Genomic DNA, 17,771 nt, shown 5'->3' with positions numbered 1-17,771 from the left:
AACAGTGCGTCATCTGGGGTCATCTGCGAGTCATGATCAATCTACCCATGAAGTTCATGCATTCTTGAGTTATCATCCGGAAACCATTTTACTATTTCGGGTCACCGTGACCTTGACCTTTGACCTAGTGACCTCAAAATCAATAGGGGTCATCTGCAAGTCATGATCAATCTACCCATGAAGTTTCATGATCCTAGGCGTATGCGTTCTTGAGTTATCATCCGGAAACCAATTTACTATTTCGGGTCACCGTGACCTTGACCTTTGACCTAGCAGGGCTTGCACTAAGCGGCGTACGGCTGTATATTACGCCCGATAATTGTTTCCATACGCCGATAAAAAAAAGCCATGACGTCCACTGTACTTCCTTAAAATTGGTCATACGCCGAAAATAGCAATCCGTGACGTAAGCTGTCGATTAAAATAACACTTCAATCAACACTGCTTTCTGCCCACTCAATGTGTTTTGCACACGTCTCGATCAGTCTAAACTCCGCCTCCTTATATTTGCTACCGCCCGCAGGTGATTAGCAAGTTTATTGTTTATCTAACGGTTACACAATTTACCCCCCGCGCGGATCGCAAATTGACCGTGACAAAGCAGTCGCTTAAAATTGGTTGCTTTAACAACACACTCGTGTCTCTGCGCGTGCCATATGTTGTCTAATGATTAGGAGATAATTGCTGGTTTTGGGCAGACGGTACGGTAAAAGAAAGAAGGCAAAAATAATTAAAGAAAAACAAAATTGATCAAAGTTTAATTAATAACGTAGATTCACTACCGTATTAGGTCCCGCGAGTTTTCTCAGTTTGTTAATCCACCGATAATTACGAGTAATAACCATCTTATATAAACTGGAATCACAGTTCATTTTCTATACTAACAAGTCATTTTACTAGTAAGAAACATTCAGAAAACACATTTCCTTGATTAGATATAAATTATCCGAGTAGAATTAAATTGCTACGTCATGATTTTCGACATTGCAAATGGCTGACCTATTGTAACATTCAACCCGCGTTCAGTTCAAAGCTGGCGATTCAAATTACAAGTAATGTTGGTTCAATAATGGAGAAAACATTAAATGGATTTACAAAATGTAACAAATATTTGATAAGGTTTGTTAAACCAGATAACAACAAGGAAAGTTTGGATTATTAAAGTTTAACTGGTAAGGCATTTATTAAGTGTACATATTTCGGACATATATAGTATTCGGATAAACAGTAATTGATATACTAGATGCTCCATCATGACCATTCATTAAGATTGTGTTTTGTTGCAAATGCAGTCATAGGAATGAGGACAATAAAATGACAATAAATATGTGATGAAAATGTGCAACCGCACATATCTCAAATTACTTAAATGTGTTGAATGACTTAAATGTGTTATGATTACATAGATTTTAATGAGAATTTATTGTTTTTACAAATGAACATAGTAAAATGAAAGAAATAATCAAAGTTTTGAAATTAACATGTTTTGTTTTTTTAAGTCGCTATTGTTTGCACAAACTTATACACTGTAACTCCAATATAACGCGGATGACAGGGTCCAAGCCACGCAACAGCGTTATAAACGGACAGCGTTATAAGTTTTGAGCTTATTTAATTAAGAGGGCTATAAAAACATGTAAAGTATAGCCTATTATATAGGTCCTGTGTTATGTCATGCTGTGTTGTCATCCGCAAATACATGCATACAAACCGAATCGAACGATTACAGTATACATACCGCTTTTTTAATGTGCACATTTATCCGATAATCCAATATAATTACAACATCACTTACGAAAAAATAATGTTAAACATTTATGACAAGAAATATGTTTACGAATTTTGAAAACAAATTCATATGCATACGCCATTTTTCAGAAAAATTAGTACAGTGCATTTTGGGACACAGCTTTCATTGGACGAGCGAATTTAAAATTAGATTGAATGCAATACGATACATATACAAAAAAACATTTTATTGCGTCATATGCAGCATGTGAAAAACGTGCTTTCCGTGGACTTTCAGATAACGGGCACAAATTTAAGTGCATCTCACACACAGATATTTTCATTTATCAAGCATGTGTAGCATATAATAAACGATAACACACTTACACAGCCATAGTTTATACAATGAAATACCATACACGATAAATACAAAACATAAACAGGTAATCGTTTTAAAGGGGCCTTTTCACAGATTTGGGCATTTTTTTAAATTATTCATTAAATGCGTTATATTGATAAATGTAACCATTGGATCATAAAAGCTCCAGTAAAAAATCAAGAAAAAAATTTAAAAAAGGAAAAGAACGTTGCCCGGAGCAGGTTTCGAACCAGTGACCCCTGGAGTCCTGCAAGAGTCCTGAAGTAAAAACGCTTTAGCCTACTGAGCTATTACGCCGAGTACACATACGTGACATATTTTATACCTTATATAAGCAATCTTCGTAGTTTCACAAAATTTAACGACAAAAACAGAACTCTCCAAATTATTCAATCGTTTCGCGTTGCAACGCTTTATAATTTTTAGGTTTTAAAATCGTCAAAAGATGCATATAATGGCTATATTAGAGCATGGTTAATGTTCAGTATTACTGTTTCCTCACAAATATCATAACTAAAACGAAAACTTACGAATCTGAAACAACTTTTTTCAATTTTGTCAATTTACCAAAGCGTGAAAAGATCCCTTTAAATAACTTTAATTTGATAATTATTCCGCTTGCACTTGCCGTATTGAAATTAGCGCACTGAACCGCTCTGATAGGGAATACATGTAATAAACACAGACTCGCGAGTTTTCACACCTTTTTTGACATTACACAACCAATTAACTGTCGAGTGTCGTTCAACCTCTAATCGATTAAAATCAGTTAAGCGGACGGATAAAGCAATCAAGCTGTGATCGACGGCTTCTTTGAATTTTCTGAAAATACATGAAGTTGCATAACATGGATTTGAATCAGAAATGGAAGGTTGGAGAAAAAACGGGATCCAAGGACCCCCCGCGTTATATTGGACACAGCGTTATAACGGACCGCACTATATTGGAGTTACAGTGTACCCTGATTTTCCAAACTTCTCCCTATTTTTAAAGCCTAGGGTAGTCTCCGCCTTGTTGTAAGATATATCTAGTTACTTTCACAGATGTACAGTGACCCAAAATGGATGGGAAGAGTTTGTGATCATTTACGCAGTTGACATTCTGTTAACATCAACATTAAAGTTGTTTGGACTTCCAACATTTTTGAGTGGGACTTCCATAAGTAAAGGGCAGGAAGTCAGGACTTCCAAAATTTATTTCTTAGTGCAAGCCCTGGACCTAGTGAACTTAAAATCAATAGGGGTCATCTGCGAGTCATGATCAATCTACCTATGAAGTTTCATGATCCTAGGCGTATGCGTTCTTGAGTTATCATCCGGAAACCACCTGGTGGACAAACCGACCGACGGACATGAGCAAAGCAATATACCCCCTCTTCTTCGAAGGGGGGCATAATTATTAATAACTAAAGAAATATAAATGTGTGAGATACCTGTGAATTGTTCCAATACATGCAGAGCAGCACAGCTGACCGTGGTCATGGCAAAACTGTGTCAGTGATTCATCCGCATGCACCTCACACTTCCTGAGAAAATCTTCCACCGCCTTAGAAACTGGCCATTTCTTAATATCCTCCCTTCCACATGTCATATGTTTTGTAAACAACTGACTATGCAGGATAACACATTTTTTACAATAAAACCTTAAACATTGTTCACAATAAATGTCTGCAGATTCCGTAAGATTCTGCTCTAAACAACATGTGCAAGAAAAGTCTTCAACCATACGCAAACGTTTTGGAACCGAAGACAATGAACCTGTTGCCATTTTGTTACTGTTTATAATGCTGAAACCTGTTTGTTCATATCGTTCAAGTATATTTCTTGTGAAATATGAAAACAATAAAGCTAGTTCCAAAAGTTTATCAACCTTAGAAGTTAAAATTAACACTGAAACACGGATAAATTCAAACACAAGATGTACAATAAAACTTTTCAACCAAAGGCCAACGTTTCACAACATTAGACAATGAACCTGTCGCCAATTTTGATACTCTAGTGTATGAAGTTTTACATGTTAAAGTACATGTAGTAAAAGTATAATTCTGTTAAAATAGTCTACATGTATAATACTGTAACCCGGATGGCTACGGCTGTGTTGTATCCCAATAAACAAGACATCATAAATAAGATAGTTCACAGTTCACTTCATTTAATAATGTAGGAATGCTTTTCAGTCCATAATGAAATAAAATGTACATACAGACGAGAATTCAAATAGCAGCTAATCCTTCAGTACAAATCAGGATCTGAAATATATAAAACAATAAAATACTAAACAATAAAACAACAGTTCTGTTCAAGTGGCCTTAACATTTGTTAATATGACTCAACTACGCATATAAGATTTAGGTACAACAATGACAACAATACATGTGTAAGAATTATTACACAAAACGCAGCATCAAAAAATCTTAAAAACAAGGGCTGTTTGTAAAACATGCATTTCCCCCTATACGGGCTGTCAGTTGTAGTGGCAGCCATAGTGTGAATACGTTCTTTGGCACTGTCACCTTGACCTTTGACCTGAAAATCAATAGGGGTCTTCCATACTACAGCCTTATCTCTAGGCAGCCCCTATCAGTAGTAGCCTTATCTACCCCTAGCTAATCAGGACCCTCATCAGCTCTGAATGCCTGACAGATTATCTGATTATTGTTACTTTAAGTGGTGTGAAATGGTATTGACCTTATCGCGATGACGTCACAAAAGGGGCAGTCCCTTAGCGACGGTGAAAACAATGCCCTAGATACGGTCGATTTACTACGCTGATTGAGCACCTCTGCTGATATTTCGTCAATTGCATTCCTATTGGGAAGTCGATAGGTAATTAAATGTCCTGTAATTGGTGTTTAAAATGCCTTTTGACTATTATGAAGGGTTAGATTGCACTTCGAAAGCCCGATATGATCAGAAAATAAAACTAATTGGACTTAATGAATGTCGGTACAAATTGCAAGCTGGATGTTGGAAAAATGACGCGACCAAGTGGCCGATGATCGAGTACGACGACATTCATGATTAACTTTCTCACTGAGACACCGGGTAAATTCGTTTATTCTGTAATAATGGGAGTATCCTTGTAGATGTTGATGTAATGAGTATTGTCGTTCTATTCAGGGTTCATTCATCTTCGAACATTAAAATTATATTTCTACTATGTCAATTTATCATGCTAATGTGAAGCTGTAAAATACGTAGGGACATCTGGTACATGACTTACTGAAAGCCTTAGTTGTGTTCATTGTAATGAGTATGAGTGACAAATATTAAAATTAACACACATATATCTGTATAAATAATTGTTTTTCAAACATTATTTACCCCCGTTGCTGTCAAACGTAATTTCTTTTTATGATGTCGATCGTTTATTGTCGTAACATTAAATCTTAATACGGAATGACGTCTTTTTAATTAACTGATACACGCTATAAACGTTACTTGTTTTTTTACGTAAATTTTATAATTATTAAATACTTTAATAAATTAATCGGGCTAGTATCTTTACGGTGTAAATTTCTGATAATCTAAATTGGACATGACTTTTTATTTGACCATATGTCACATATCTAATTTAAGCAACTGTTAAGTACATCGGCGTTAATTATTCATCCAAATGACTGCTTAATACTACCAGAAAGAGGAGACATGGTGGCATCTATCGTGTTAAATGACACTGTCTGGACCACCCAGTGTGGTTTATGACACCTTTTTGTCAGTTAAATTTGGACAATATTTGATCAAAACGAGATAATCGAATTATGCAAAACAAAGGGGCAATTAAACACCAGAATACAAAAGCTTACACGATTATAAGACTGAAGCAAACAATCAAATGAAAAATATTGCATTTAATTTAATTGAATGTTTATTTAAGATGTCAACGTGTTTTATAAAGCAACTGTATATTCAATTATTTCGGCATCAAAAATTTGGCTTAAATGACTGCTCAGTATGACAAGAGATGACATAGAGTTATCATAAAGTGTGTTTAATGACCACATGTGGTTTATGCAGAGCCCCAAGTATAGGTCCTCAGCTGGCTTTATGACACCGTGTTTTCTTTGTCTGGACAGTATCCGATCATAACGAGATAATCGGTTTGTGATGAAGAAAGGGGCATTCAAATACCTAACATGCGGAAACAAAAAGTGTCGAAATTGGTGTGAATTCAATAAAAACAATAACATTTATCATGAGAATTTATTTAATACGTAACAAGGTAATAAGGTAACAAATATAGAGGTTCAAATCAGCTACTATAGTATATGTTGCATATATTTAAAATTTATTGGTTGTTTGTTTTCATCCTTATTTGTGTTCGTTCATTAAATTAAATTTATTATGAAAGAATTTCTATTTCTGGGTATTTTTATTCTAAAAAATGGTCGCGAAGATGTGCCTTAACTTAAGAAAATTGCGAGCAGTGTTAAATATTTCAATGCAAATAAAATGGCGACAGCGCTTTTGTTTTCACCGTCGTCAAGGGGCATGTAACTCTAACAGACGCAAGTGCCCGGATGTTGCGATAAGGTCAATATAGTGTTTTTAAAAATTGTTACTTTGTTGACGGTTTATGTGACAGATGTTTTATTCGAAATCTTGCATAACTTATCAAATAAAAAAACATTGAATTATATCCAAATAATTTATCCAATACCATTATTATCTATGAATACACTTTTTACAAATAGAAACTGTTATAATGAATAAATACAATCTTTCTTTAAAATTATTTTAAAATAAAACAAAATTAATAATTAAATGACATATAAACAATAATAAGATATTGCTAATAATAAAAACAAACATCAATAAGCACAGTCATGTTTCAATTGCAAGTAATTTTATGGAAAAAAAAAATGAAAACACCTTAATATGCTTATATTAAAATTTATTAAAATGTAGAATAAAATAAAATACAAAAATAGAATACAAATAACTATAAAAAAAACAACACGAGTTACCATGACTTAATTTATTTATTTTTATCTTTTTTTGCACAGGGTTTTGACCAGAAATGATAAAACAAAATCATTTTCCAAATTAAGAAAGTATTTGTTACAAGAATTTTCTTAGGTTGAAAAACTTACTGCAAATAAATAGCTGTATGTAACAGAAGTATTTTTAAGTCATTAGGCATTCAAAGCTACATCTAAGTTGTCGTATATTTACGACGCTAGGAATTCACACTGTAGATTATTGGACGCATATATACGACGCTAGGAACTCCACTGTAGATTATTTGGACGCATATATACGACACTAGGGCTGAATGGGTTAAGAGTCATGATCAATGTATCTATGAAGTTTCATGACCCTAGGCAGTGGGTTTTTTTATGAAATATTCGGCGTTATTCGGCCCCATTCCCCCATCTCTAGAGTATATATTTTTCCCCCAAATATTGGAAAAATTCCCCTCTCGGAAGTGTTATTCAATTTTAATCACTACCTCATTTAAATACGTCTTTCGTTACGAATTTTATTTATTTACTATAATTTTCCTGAACTGCCACATCCGCGTGTTTACTTTCTTTTAGCCTTTACTCCTTTACCGCAAACAGTATGTAGTTAACTATCACGACTTTCGCTTTACGACATCTACCGCAAACTGTTCTTATTCCACCATGTCGCACAACAGCAAACGCTATCAGAACAAGGGCTGTTTGTAAAACATGCATGCCCCCTATATGGGCTCTCCGTTGTAGTGACAGCCATTGTGTGAATATGTTTTTTGTCACTGTGACCTTGACCTTTGACTTAGTGACCTGAAAATCTATAGGGGTCATCTGTAAGTCATGATCAATCTACCTATCAAGTTTCATGATCCTAGGCCCAAGCGTTCTTGAGTTATCATCCGGAAACCTCCTGGTGGACGGACCGACCGACAGACCGACCGACATGTGCAAAGCAATATACCCCCTCTTCTTCGAAGGGGGGCATAAAAATATATCATTCAACACATTGATACAATGTCTACAATTCTTACCAATTTATGGAATCGAGTCCCTGTCTCTTTCACTTCAGTCTCTCCTCTTTTAACCTGCCGGTGCTGTAAATTCGAGCATGCAAACAGATATTATGGTGTTTCAACTGAGTGTATAAGTTGCTTTCTAAACGTGAATTTATTAATTTGCTGCCATTCGCGAAATCACGTGATTTGAACATTAAAAATTTTCAAACCATAGGCGCTGGATGTCAATGACAATGTTTGTTTTTTTTAAATTTATTTATTGTTTAGCTACCCGTTGTTTAATATAATGCCAGTGTTTTTTTATGGCAATTTCGGGGCCGATATTCGGCCCCATTCCCCTAAAAAAAAAGTATATATTTTCCCCCTATTTTGTAGAAAAAATCTCCTCCAGAAGTTTAAAAAAAAAAAAAAAAAAAAATATTTTTTTTTCAGAAAGAACTGTCTTATGATACATATATCTCATTTTTTTTTTCATAAACAACTTACAAAGTATATAAATATAATATTATAATGATTTTGAATTATCATAAAGAGTTAAATTAGTTTTTCCCAAATCAGTGGTCACTTTTCACATGAATGATAGAATCTCATTTTTTCCCAAAATGGCCAGGGAAAGGCCTGATGTATCTATATTGTGTCGACATTTGTTGATAAAAACATTCCAATTTGCTCCATTTTATTGATAAACAAGGGACAAAATTGTCACAAAACCAGGTTTTCATTGTGAAAAAAAAATCTGATAAAGGGAGAAAACTCACACTGAACTTTTGAAATGACCAAAAAAAATTAACCCCCTTTGTAAGTTTTTTTTTTTTAAATCTATTTTTAGTCGTGGCGACCTTGACATTGGAGATATTGACGTGATTCTTTCGTGGGACACACCGTCCCATGATGGTGAACAAATGTGCCAAATGATTTTAAAATCTCACAATGAATGACATAGTTATGGCCAGGACAAGCTCATTTATGGCCATTTTTGACCTTTGAACTCAAAGTGTGACCTTGACCTTGGAGATATAGACGTAATTATTTCGCGCGACACACCGTCCAATGATGGTGAACAAATGTGCCAAATGATTTTAAAATCTGACTATGAACGACATAGTTATGGCTCGGACAAGCTCATTTATGGCCATTTTTGACCTTTAAACTCAAAGTGTGACCTTGACCTTGGAGATATCGACGTAATTATTTCGCGCGACACACCGTCCAATGATGGTGAACAAATGTGCCAAATGATTTTAAAATCTGACAATGAATGACATAGTTATGGCCCGGACAAGCTTATTCCGCCAGCCCGCCAGCCAGCCAGCCCGCCCGCATTCGCCAATCTAATAACCAGTTTTTTCCTTCGGAAAACCTGGTTAAAAATGCTCAAATTTGCCATTTTATCGATTAAAAAAATTCCAATTAGACTGAAAATGGCTAGGAAAACTGAGACTGTGCATGACGGCTGAACTGTCTGAAACTAATGTTGAAACAATCATTGATATGTATTTAAGAAAAAGGACAGAGACATTCAGCTGTGAATATTGCATTCATACATACATGTGTATTCATATGATAAATATCATTACATAAAAAAGACTGAATTTGTAATTTTCCCCTTTTCCTAAAAAACGACGCGTTTTTCCCCTTTGGACGGGCCCCGCCACCATTCCCATATAAGTGAAAAAAAACACTGAATACATACATATACTAAATTAATAAAAATCTTCTGACAAAACGTCTTCTTAAAAAAAAAGATAGTTCGACTATGTACTTAGCTGGGTTGGCACCAATCGACCGCCCCAGGTTTTAACTAGTGGTTTTTACCGGTTAAAACCGCCCCGTTCAATACTCTTGAAGTGGTCATTACTGGTCAATACTGGTTGATTGAACTTTACCCCCAATTTTGATTAATATCCCAAGCTTAATTAAACAAGATTGATAATACAAATTAAACAGACATGTTGCCAATAATGTCTTTAGCTATTAATGCCCACTATTTTATGAATGATGTTCATGCAATTTGTTGGCCAATCTCTCAAAATTTTGCAAATTAGTCATAGTTGCAGTTGGCCAATTGGATTTTTCTGGTCGATTGAACTTTAATTTTTTTTTTTAACGAATGTTCAGATAATACTGTGCTTGATTCAACAAGAATGACAATATGACAATATTGATGTGCACTATCAAAAGTATATTCAATGTTTTTGAGATTTAAATAGGTTGGGGCACCAAAAACTGATAATAGGGCTTTAAATGGCACCTTTTTGACACGACCCTTACCTGTCATGTATTCTTGCCTAGATTTCTTTGAATTCTTTTAAAACAAAATAGTGAAACAATATTTTATTTTCCATCAATATAAAAAAAAAAAATAATTATTAAAATAACTAAATAATTGAAGAGTCTTGAGTACACCTACAATTGTAAAAACATATTTTTTGGCACAATCAAGAACTTTGATTGCTTATTCATTTGAAGACCAATTGAACTTATAAATATGAAAGGAGAAAAAAACTTCTTAATACAGAAAAGAGACAAGTTAGATGTTACTATTAAATTAAAAGCAAGTTATATCTCCTTTTGTTTGAGTGATATGAAATACAGTACACTCCACGCGTATCCCCAATTTCCCTCCATACGCCGCGTGCAGTAACGCCGCGGAGATTAAGGAAATTTCGCGATACGCGGCGTTTGCATGATTTTGGACACCGCTTTGAACGATCGGCAAAATTGATAAGCCGACGCGGAGGCCCTTGGCGTTGGCAACGCGACGAAACTCCGTGTGTAACGAGATTACGATCAATTTAACTTTGTTTGACTTCCTGATTTTCACATAAAATTACATTTATTACAAGTATATATATATATATATATATATATTTATTTATATGTATATATAATATACCATTAAATAACAACCAAGATAGATCGTTCCCCACGTGGTTGTAGACGTAGTTGTATAGAAAACTCGTTGATTTATGACAAACAAATCGTCGTCTTAAAACTCATACTTACCAATTAATATAATCACAGTTTGCAACATTGTTTTTATTTTGATAATTTAATTCAAAGTTTTCATGTACGCAGGTGGTTTTTCTATACTGAACATGTAAACAAATGACCGAGGACCCTATTAAAAGTCTCGGAAATATGTGTGAATTGACAGTCTGACGTTATCAAAGGAAAGCCGCTTCCTGTCTGAACGCATAACTTACTCTAGTAACACGTTCAACAATGCATAAAAAAACCCGAATGGTTTTAATTGTCGGAACAAAGTCAATTCTCTGCTCACTAATGCATTTATTTTATCTTTGTAGGTAGGTTATTCCATTGATTGTTAAAAGAAGGTGGTAACTATTGAGTTGATGTTGCCTTAAATATTCACAGTTGTATTCTAGTTGCGTCGACATTCAAAACAATGTTTACCAGTAATTATGGACCAAATCGGCAGAGTGACATTTACACATGTTAATCCATTTTGTTTAAACAACACATAACGCCAAACACTTTATCCAGTTCCGTCCAGATGTTCTCTTTAATCAGTATACAATACAATAACTGTTTCAATAATTACTATACTAAAATACCGTAACGATAAAGATATGTGAATTGAAATTAATTTGGAGGAAATATAAATTATTCGAGATATAATTGTGTTAAAAAATACCAAAGAAACTGTTAACCGAAATCAACAGAATTCAGTGTTCTCTGCACTACAAAGTTTGTATCAAAAAATCAATACACACACGCTTTACACGCATAAACCTTTAACTTGTACATTGCATCATATTTTCGCGCGCTTTTGTCGGGAAATATATATGATGACAGTATATTGGAAGTAGTGCTGCAACAATATACCGGTATATCGGTATATATCACAATACGCAATCCGCATATTGTATTGCGATACGATTTTCGTCATACCGGTACGAAAATTTTACAAACATGCGTCTACATTTCGTTCAGAAAAGCCATCCAAAATAATGATATCAAGGTAAACAAAACAAAGCGGTATTTTGTAAAAATAAATTGTTACGTAAAAATGGCATTCTAAAAAGTCTATTATACAGAGTAGCGTTGTTACATGGGAGCATTCATTCTATGCTTTTAAACGAATTATCGTTGAATTAATTACGCACAACTAAATGTTTCTTTTGATTCTGAAATGAGCATTATTAAATTTGTAATCCGAATTTCGGAAACATGCTTCCGAAATGTAATGCTAACGCGACAATAAAAAAAGTGCTTTATTCTTTTTCTCAATAAAAAGCGAAAGCGCGCAAAAATTATACAGACATGTAGAACGTCGCGTGCAAAGTGTGCGTGTATTTGTGTTGTATAAAACCGGAACATCACGTCAGGCGATTTACGCGTGTTCAGTGGGAAAAAAAAACGCCCGATTGGAAGTTATTTCATCACATCTTTAAATAGTAACAAATGCCAAAATGTATTTGATATGTAAGAAAATTGGTGAATGTTTGTGTTTTGTGTTATTCTTGAGCATTTTTATAGTAAACATTTACCAGAATTTGCTTTAAAACTGGAATATACGGGATTATCGGGTAATTGGCCAGTCATAATTTTGGTACAAGTAAGCAATATATTGCGATATATTGCAATACGGGTTTTTGAGCTGACAATATATCGCAATACGCTTTTTGGCGTATTGTTGCAGCACTAATTGGAAGCATTCATATTCATTCATATTATCGACGTACCTGTGAATAAAAACATATATGAATTGTTTATACAATTATCTCTATTTTTATAAGCCACAGTATTTAAACAATTTTTAATGACAATGTTTTTCATTTTTTTGGCATGCCCAGTAGCACACTGCTAACGGGGTGTTGCGCAGCGGTCGCTGATAAGAACGGAAATTGTCTGCATTTACCGACTAGGCAAAAGTAATACACGCCGCGGGTATAGCGAACTCGGCGGAACGCTGCGTTTTACCTCGCTAACAAACTCTGCGTTTACACTCGCTAGCAGGAAAAAAAACGCGGCGTTAGCGCGTTTTTTTAGGAAAACGCGTGGAGTGTACTGTAGCCTAAGGGCAGATTTGCTTCATTGTCAAACTCAGAGAAATAACACAGCATGCATTTTATTACCAATTTAGGCTTAGGGGCCAGATTTATGACACTAGAAAACACATGAGTTCTGTTTGTCCATCTGCTTATCAAATAGATACGTCAATACAATGTAGATCAGTGAAATACTATGGTAACTACAATAGTAATAATACTTTAGTTACAGATGTGATACACTGAGATAAAGATATTGTCTTTATAAACCTTATGTATTTGAGGCCGTTTCCATAATAATAAGTAAGTTATTTTTTCACAACTTTTAAGATTTTTTTTTACAATTAAAGGGGCCTTTTCACAGATTTTGGCATTTTTTAACTTATTCATTAAATGCTTTATATCGATAAATGTAAACATTGGATCGTAAAAGCTCCAGTAAAAAATCAAGAATAAAATTAAAAAAAGGAAAAGAACATTGCCCGGACCAGGTTTCGAACCAGTGACCCCTGGAGTCCTGCCAGAGTCCTGAAGTAAAAACGCTTTAGCCTACTGAGCTATTCCGCCGATTACACAAACTTGATATATTTTATACCTTATATAAGCAATCTTCGTAGTTTCACAAAATTTAACGACAAAAACAGAACTCTCCAAATTATTCAATCGTTTCGCGTTGCAACGCTTTGTAATTTTTAGGTTTTAAAATCGTCAAAAGATGAATATAATGGCTATATTAGACCATGGTAAATGTTCAGTATTACTGTTTCCTCACAAATATCATAACTAAAACGAAAATTTGCGAATCTGAAACAACTTTTTTCAATTTTGTCAATTTACCAAAGCGTGAAAAGATCCCTTTAATAACTAAACAAAGTTTATCAATTACAGAATAATTATTGATTTAATATAGAATACATGTAGCTTAAAGTCTTCCTTTGTGATGTTTAAATGCTAAAATTTTAAATCGACCAGTATTGACCTGTTTTAACCTGGTATTGACCACCGGCCTGGTCAATACTCAATTGACCGGTCAATATGCCAACCCTGGTACATAGATATTGACAAGGTAAATCACTTGTCATTTTCTAAAGCAACGGAAGTGTGTCATTATGCGTTATTAAATCGCTGTCACCCCGCTCGCTTATTGAAATGCGCGCGCAGGCCGGGAACCTCGCTCTTTCTCTATTTACTTTCAGTTTCAACAGAAACATCCATAGGATATGTGATAAATCCTTGTAACTATTGTTTCTCACAATTAATGGGGCAATCAACAAAAGATATTGTAAATTGCACACACATGAATCATTCCTTACCAATTCGTTTGCCATGGAGATTTCCAGAAAAAAATCAGCACATCAAAAATCAAATCTGGCGCCCACAGTGTTAAGTAGGGCTGCAACAATATACCGGTATATCGGTATATATCGCAATACGCAATCCGCATATTGTATTGCGATATGATTTTCATCATACCGGTACGAAAATTTTACAAAAATTCATTCACATTTCGTCCAGAAAAGCCATCCAAAATAATGATAAAAAGGTAAACAAAACAAAGCAGTGTAAATTATTTTTTACGTAAAAAAAGCATTCTAAAAAGTGTATTATACGGAGTAGCGTTGTTACATGGGAGCATTCATTTGATGCTTTTAAACAGATTATCGTTGAATTAATTGCGCACAGCTGTAAATGTTTCGTTCGATTCTGATTTGAGCATTATTTGTAATCCGAATTTTGGAAACACGCTTCCAAATTTGAATGCTAACGCGACAATAAAAAATTATAGCGTCAAATAAAAAGTGCTTTATCCTTTGTCTCAATAAAAAGCACGCGAAAATTATACAGACATGTAGAACGTCGCATGGAAAGTATGGATGTATTTTGTGTAGTATAAAAACGGGAACATCACGTCAGCTGAATTACGCGTGTTCAGTGGGAAAAACGCCCCGGTTGGACGTTATTTCATCACATCTTTAAATAGTAACAATTGCAAAAATGTATTTGATACTTAAGAAAATTTGCAAATGTTTGTGTTTCTTATTATTCTTGAGCACATTTATAGTAAATATTTACCAGAATTTGCTTTAAAATTGGAATTTATGGGATTATTGGGTAATTGGCAAGTTATAATTTTGGTACAAGTTAGCAATATATTGCGATATATTGCAATACGGGTTTTTGAACTTACAATACATTGCAATACGGTTTTTGGCGTATTGTTGCAGCACTAGTGTTAAGTGGCTGTTATTATGTATAAAGAGCGAGGTTCCCGGCCTGCGCCCGCATATCAATAAGGGAGCGGGATGACAGCGATTTAATTATTAATGACGCACTTCCGTTGCTTTAGAAAGTAGCGAGTGATTTACCTTGTCAATATCTATACATACATAGTCGAACTATCCTTTTTTTAAGAAGACGTTTTGTTGGAAGATTTTTATTAATAGACGAGTTAATTGTTATTGTTTACATTTGGGATTTTCCGCGCATGCGCACTGACTGGTTGGCAGAAACACTAGTTACAGTCACCTATAACATGTATAAAGGGCTTTTGTTTAGTCAATTAAACAATAAAAAATCCGAAATAAACACTACAACTCTTAAACAATAGTGCAAATATATCATAGTTTGTACCAATAAATGTATATTCATATATATAATTTCCTCTTTATAAAATACAAATTACTTATTAGCATGAGAGTAAACGTGGTCGAAAGACTAAATACTGACAATACCACACAACAAAACAATAAATTAGCCATATTCTTTTGTAAAGTAAGACTTTAAACAAGATGTGTTTGTGAAACACCAATGTCCCCCTATATGATGTTTGACATTGTAAGATAACCTTAACCTTGTGAAGGATGACCTTGACCTTGACCTTTCACCACTCAAAATGTGCAGCTCCATGAGATACACATGCATGCCAAATATCAAGTTGCTATCTTCAATATTGCAAAAGTATTCATAAAATAAGCGATTTGTGCCACATATATCTGACCTCTGACCTTGAAGGATGACCTTGACCTTTCACCACTCAAAATGAGCAGCTCCATGAGATGCACATGCATGCCAAATATCAAGTTGCTATCTTCAATATTGCAAAAGTATTCATAAAATGAGTGATTTTGGCCACATATATTTGACCTCTGACCTTGAAGGATGACCTTGACCTTGACCTTTCACCACTCAAAATGTGCAGCTTCATGAGATACACATGCATGCCAAATATGAAGTTGCTATCTTCAATATAGCAAAAGTTATTGCAAAATGTTAAAGTTGGCGCAAACAGACAGACAGACAGACAGACCAACAGACAGGGCAAAAACAATATGTCCCCCACTACTATAGTGGGGGACATAAAAATGATATTTCAAAAACTTATAAAACATATATTAATTTGATTATAACTATAAACGGTGTGGATATTGTAATTGTTCATCAGCGATCGAAAGTGTATTATAAGAGGCGCATTTAATCAATTATAAAACAAAGCCATAAAAACGGAATACATTACAATCGTTAAATGTTGTGTTTATTTTCTTTTCCATAGAATGAATTTCCGTTTCGTTTCCATTGAATAACAATATTAATAAATTTTAATATACAAATGGAAATAAAACCTGCATCTTGTGCAAATTGAACTGTCTTTGCATGTATATTGAAATCTCTTAACAAGTAATAAGGAGTGATGCATGTAACAATCTAGCATTTTATGATATATATATATATATTTATTTAATTTATTTTACGCAAATATTGTTTATCCATTGAGATTGCTTGGTTTCATGATGGTGTTACGTGCACTGCAAGGACGTACAATCTTTACACTAAATTGCCTAGTTGACATTTGCCGGTACCCGTGTTAAATACATCAATTGTGTAGCAGTAATATTGCACAATATTTGAAATTTAAAGTTATAAAGCACTGTATTATTATGATTAAACTGGCTAACATATAGATACACATGTTCAGTCATTGAAATTTAGATGTAAATCTACAAGCAAGTGGGGCTAGTAATATGGGAATTTGAACTAGCCCGAGTCAGATTTTACTAGCCCAAACATTTTTGTTAAAAATGCAGATAAACATAACATAAAACATCCAAAAAAGCATTCATTTATTCAATCTTTAGAATACAATACAAATCTCTTATTAATTTCATCACCATCCAAGTTAGCTTCCTCGTCATTTGAGCCAGCCTCTTTCGGATCCTGAAATAAGAAGAAATTAATTTCACACACGGATTTCAATCAAATCACAATTATAAATATATACATTAAGTTTAGGTAAAAAATTAGCAGAAATGTATCCCATATATCCATGTGAAAGAGAGAGCAAACCTGAACCACCAGAAAATATATAAGCAATTTGGTGCCAGGTTATTCTACAAAAAGCCAGTTGACAAATGCGTCAATCACACTTACCTCAGATTCGCATTCCTCAACGACGTACTTCAATGACAACTGTTCGGCCATTACTCTCTGTGTCCCGAACGAAACGCAAAAGATTTATTATACATAATAATAATCCGGGAACCACAAAACCATGCGCTTTATGCGCAGTAATCCAATTATCGGCTGATTGCCCAGCACGTGCGCGCAGTGTGTTAAAACATAAGCAGCTGTTGATTTAAGCGGCTCAAAACTTTGTTTACAAATATTGAAAATGAAATTCG

At 34.3% G+C, this 17,771-nt stretch overlaps 2 protein-coding genes across 3 annotated transcripts in view; one reads left to right on the top strand and one right to left on the bottom strand.

Moving 5' to 3' along the window:
• Window positions 1-17,771, top strand: part of LOC127864457 (cadherin-6-like) — a 210,689-nt gene that overhangs the window by 92,916 nt on the left and 100,002 nt on the right. The gene's annotated exons all lie outside the window — the stretch shown is intronic.
• Window positions 1-17,771, bottom strand: part of LOC127865546 (uncharacterized) — a 37,969-nt gene that overhangs the window by 7,362 nt on the left and 12,836 nt on the right. The window contains exons 2-3 of the mRNA XM_052405389.1: window positions 8,096-8,158; window positions 3,540-4,355 (exon numbers count right to left, since the gene is read on the bottom strand). Of these exons, the coding sequence (XP_052261349.1) occupies window positions 3,540-3,874 (335 nt within the window). The 5' untranslated portion in view covers window positions 3,875-4,355; window positions 8,096-8,158. The remainder of the gene's footprint in view (window positions 1-3,539; window positions 4,356-8,095; window positions 8,159-17,771) is intronic.

The sequence above is a fragment of the Dreissena polymorpha genome, chromosome 1, assembly GCF_020536995.1.
Source record: "Dreissena polymorpha isolate Duluth1 chromosome 1, UMN_Dpol_1.0, whole genome shotgun sequence".
Lineage (NCBI taxonomy): Eukaryota > Metazoa > Mollusca > Bivalvia > Myida > Dreissenidae > Dreissena > Dreissena polymorpha.
This window is presented reverse-complemented; position numbering and strand designations above follow the sequence as displayed.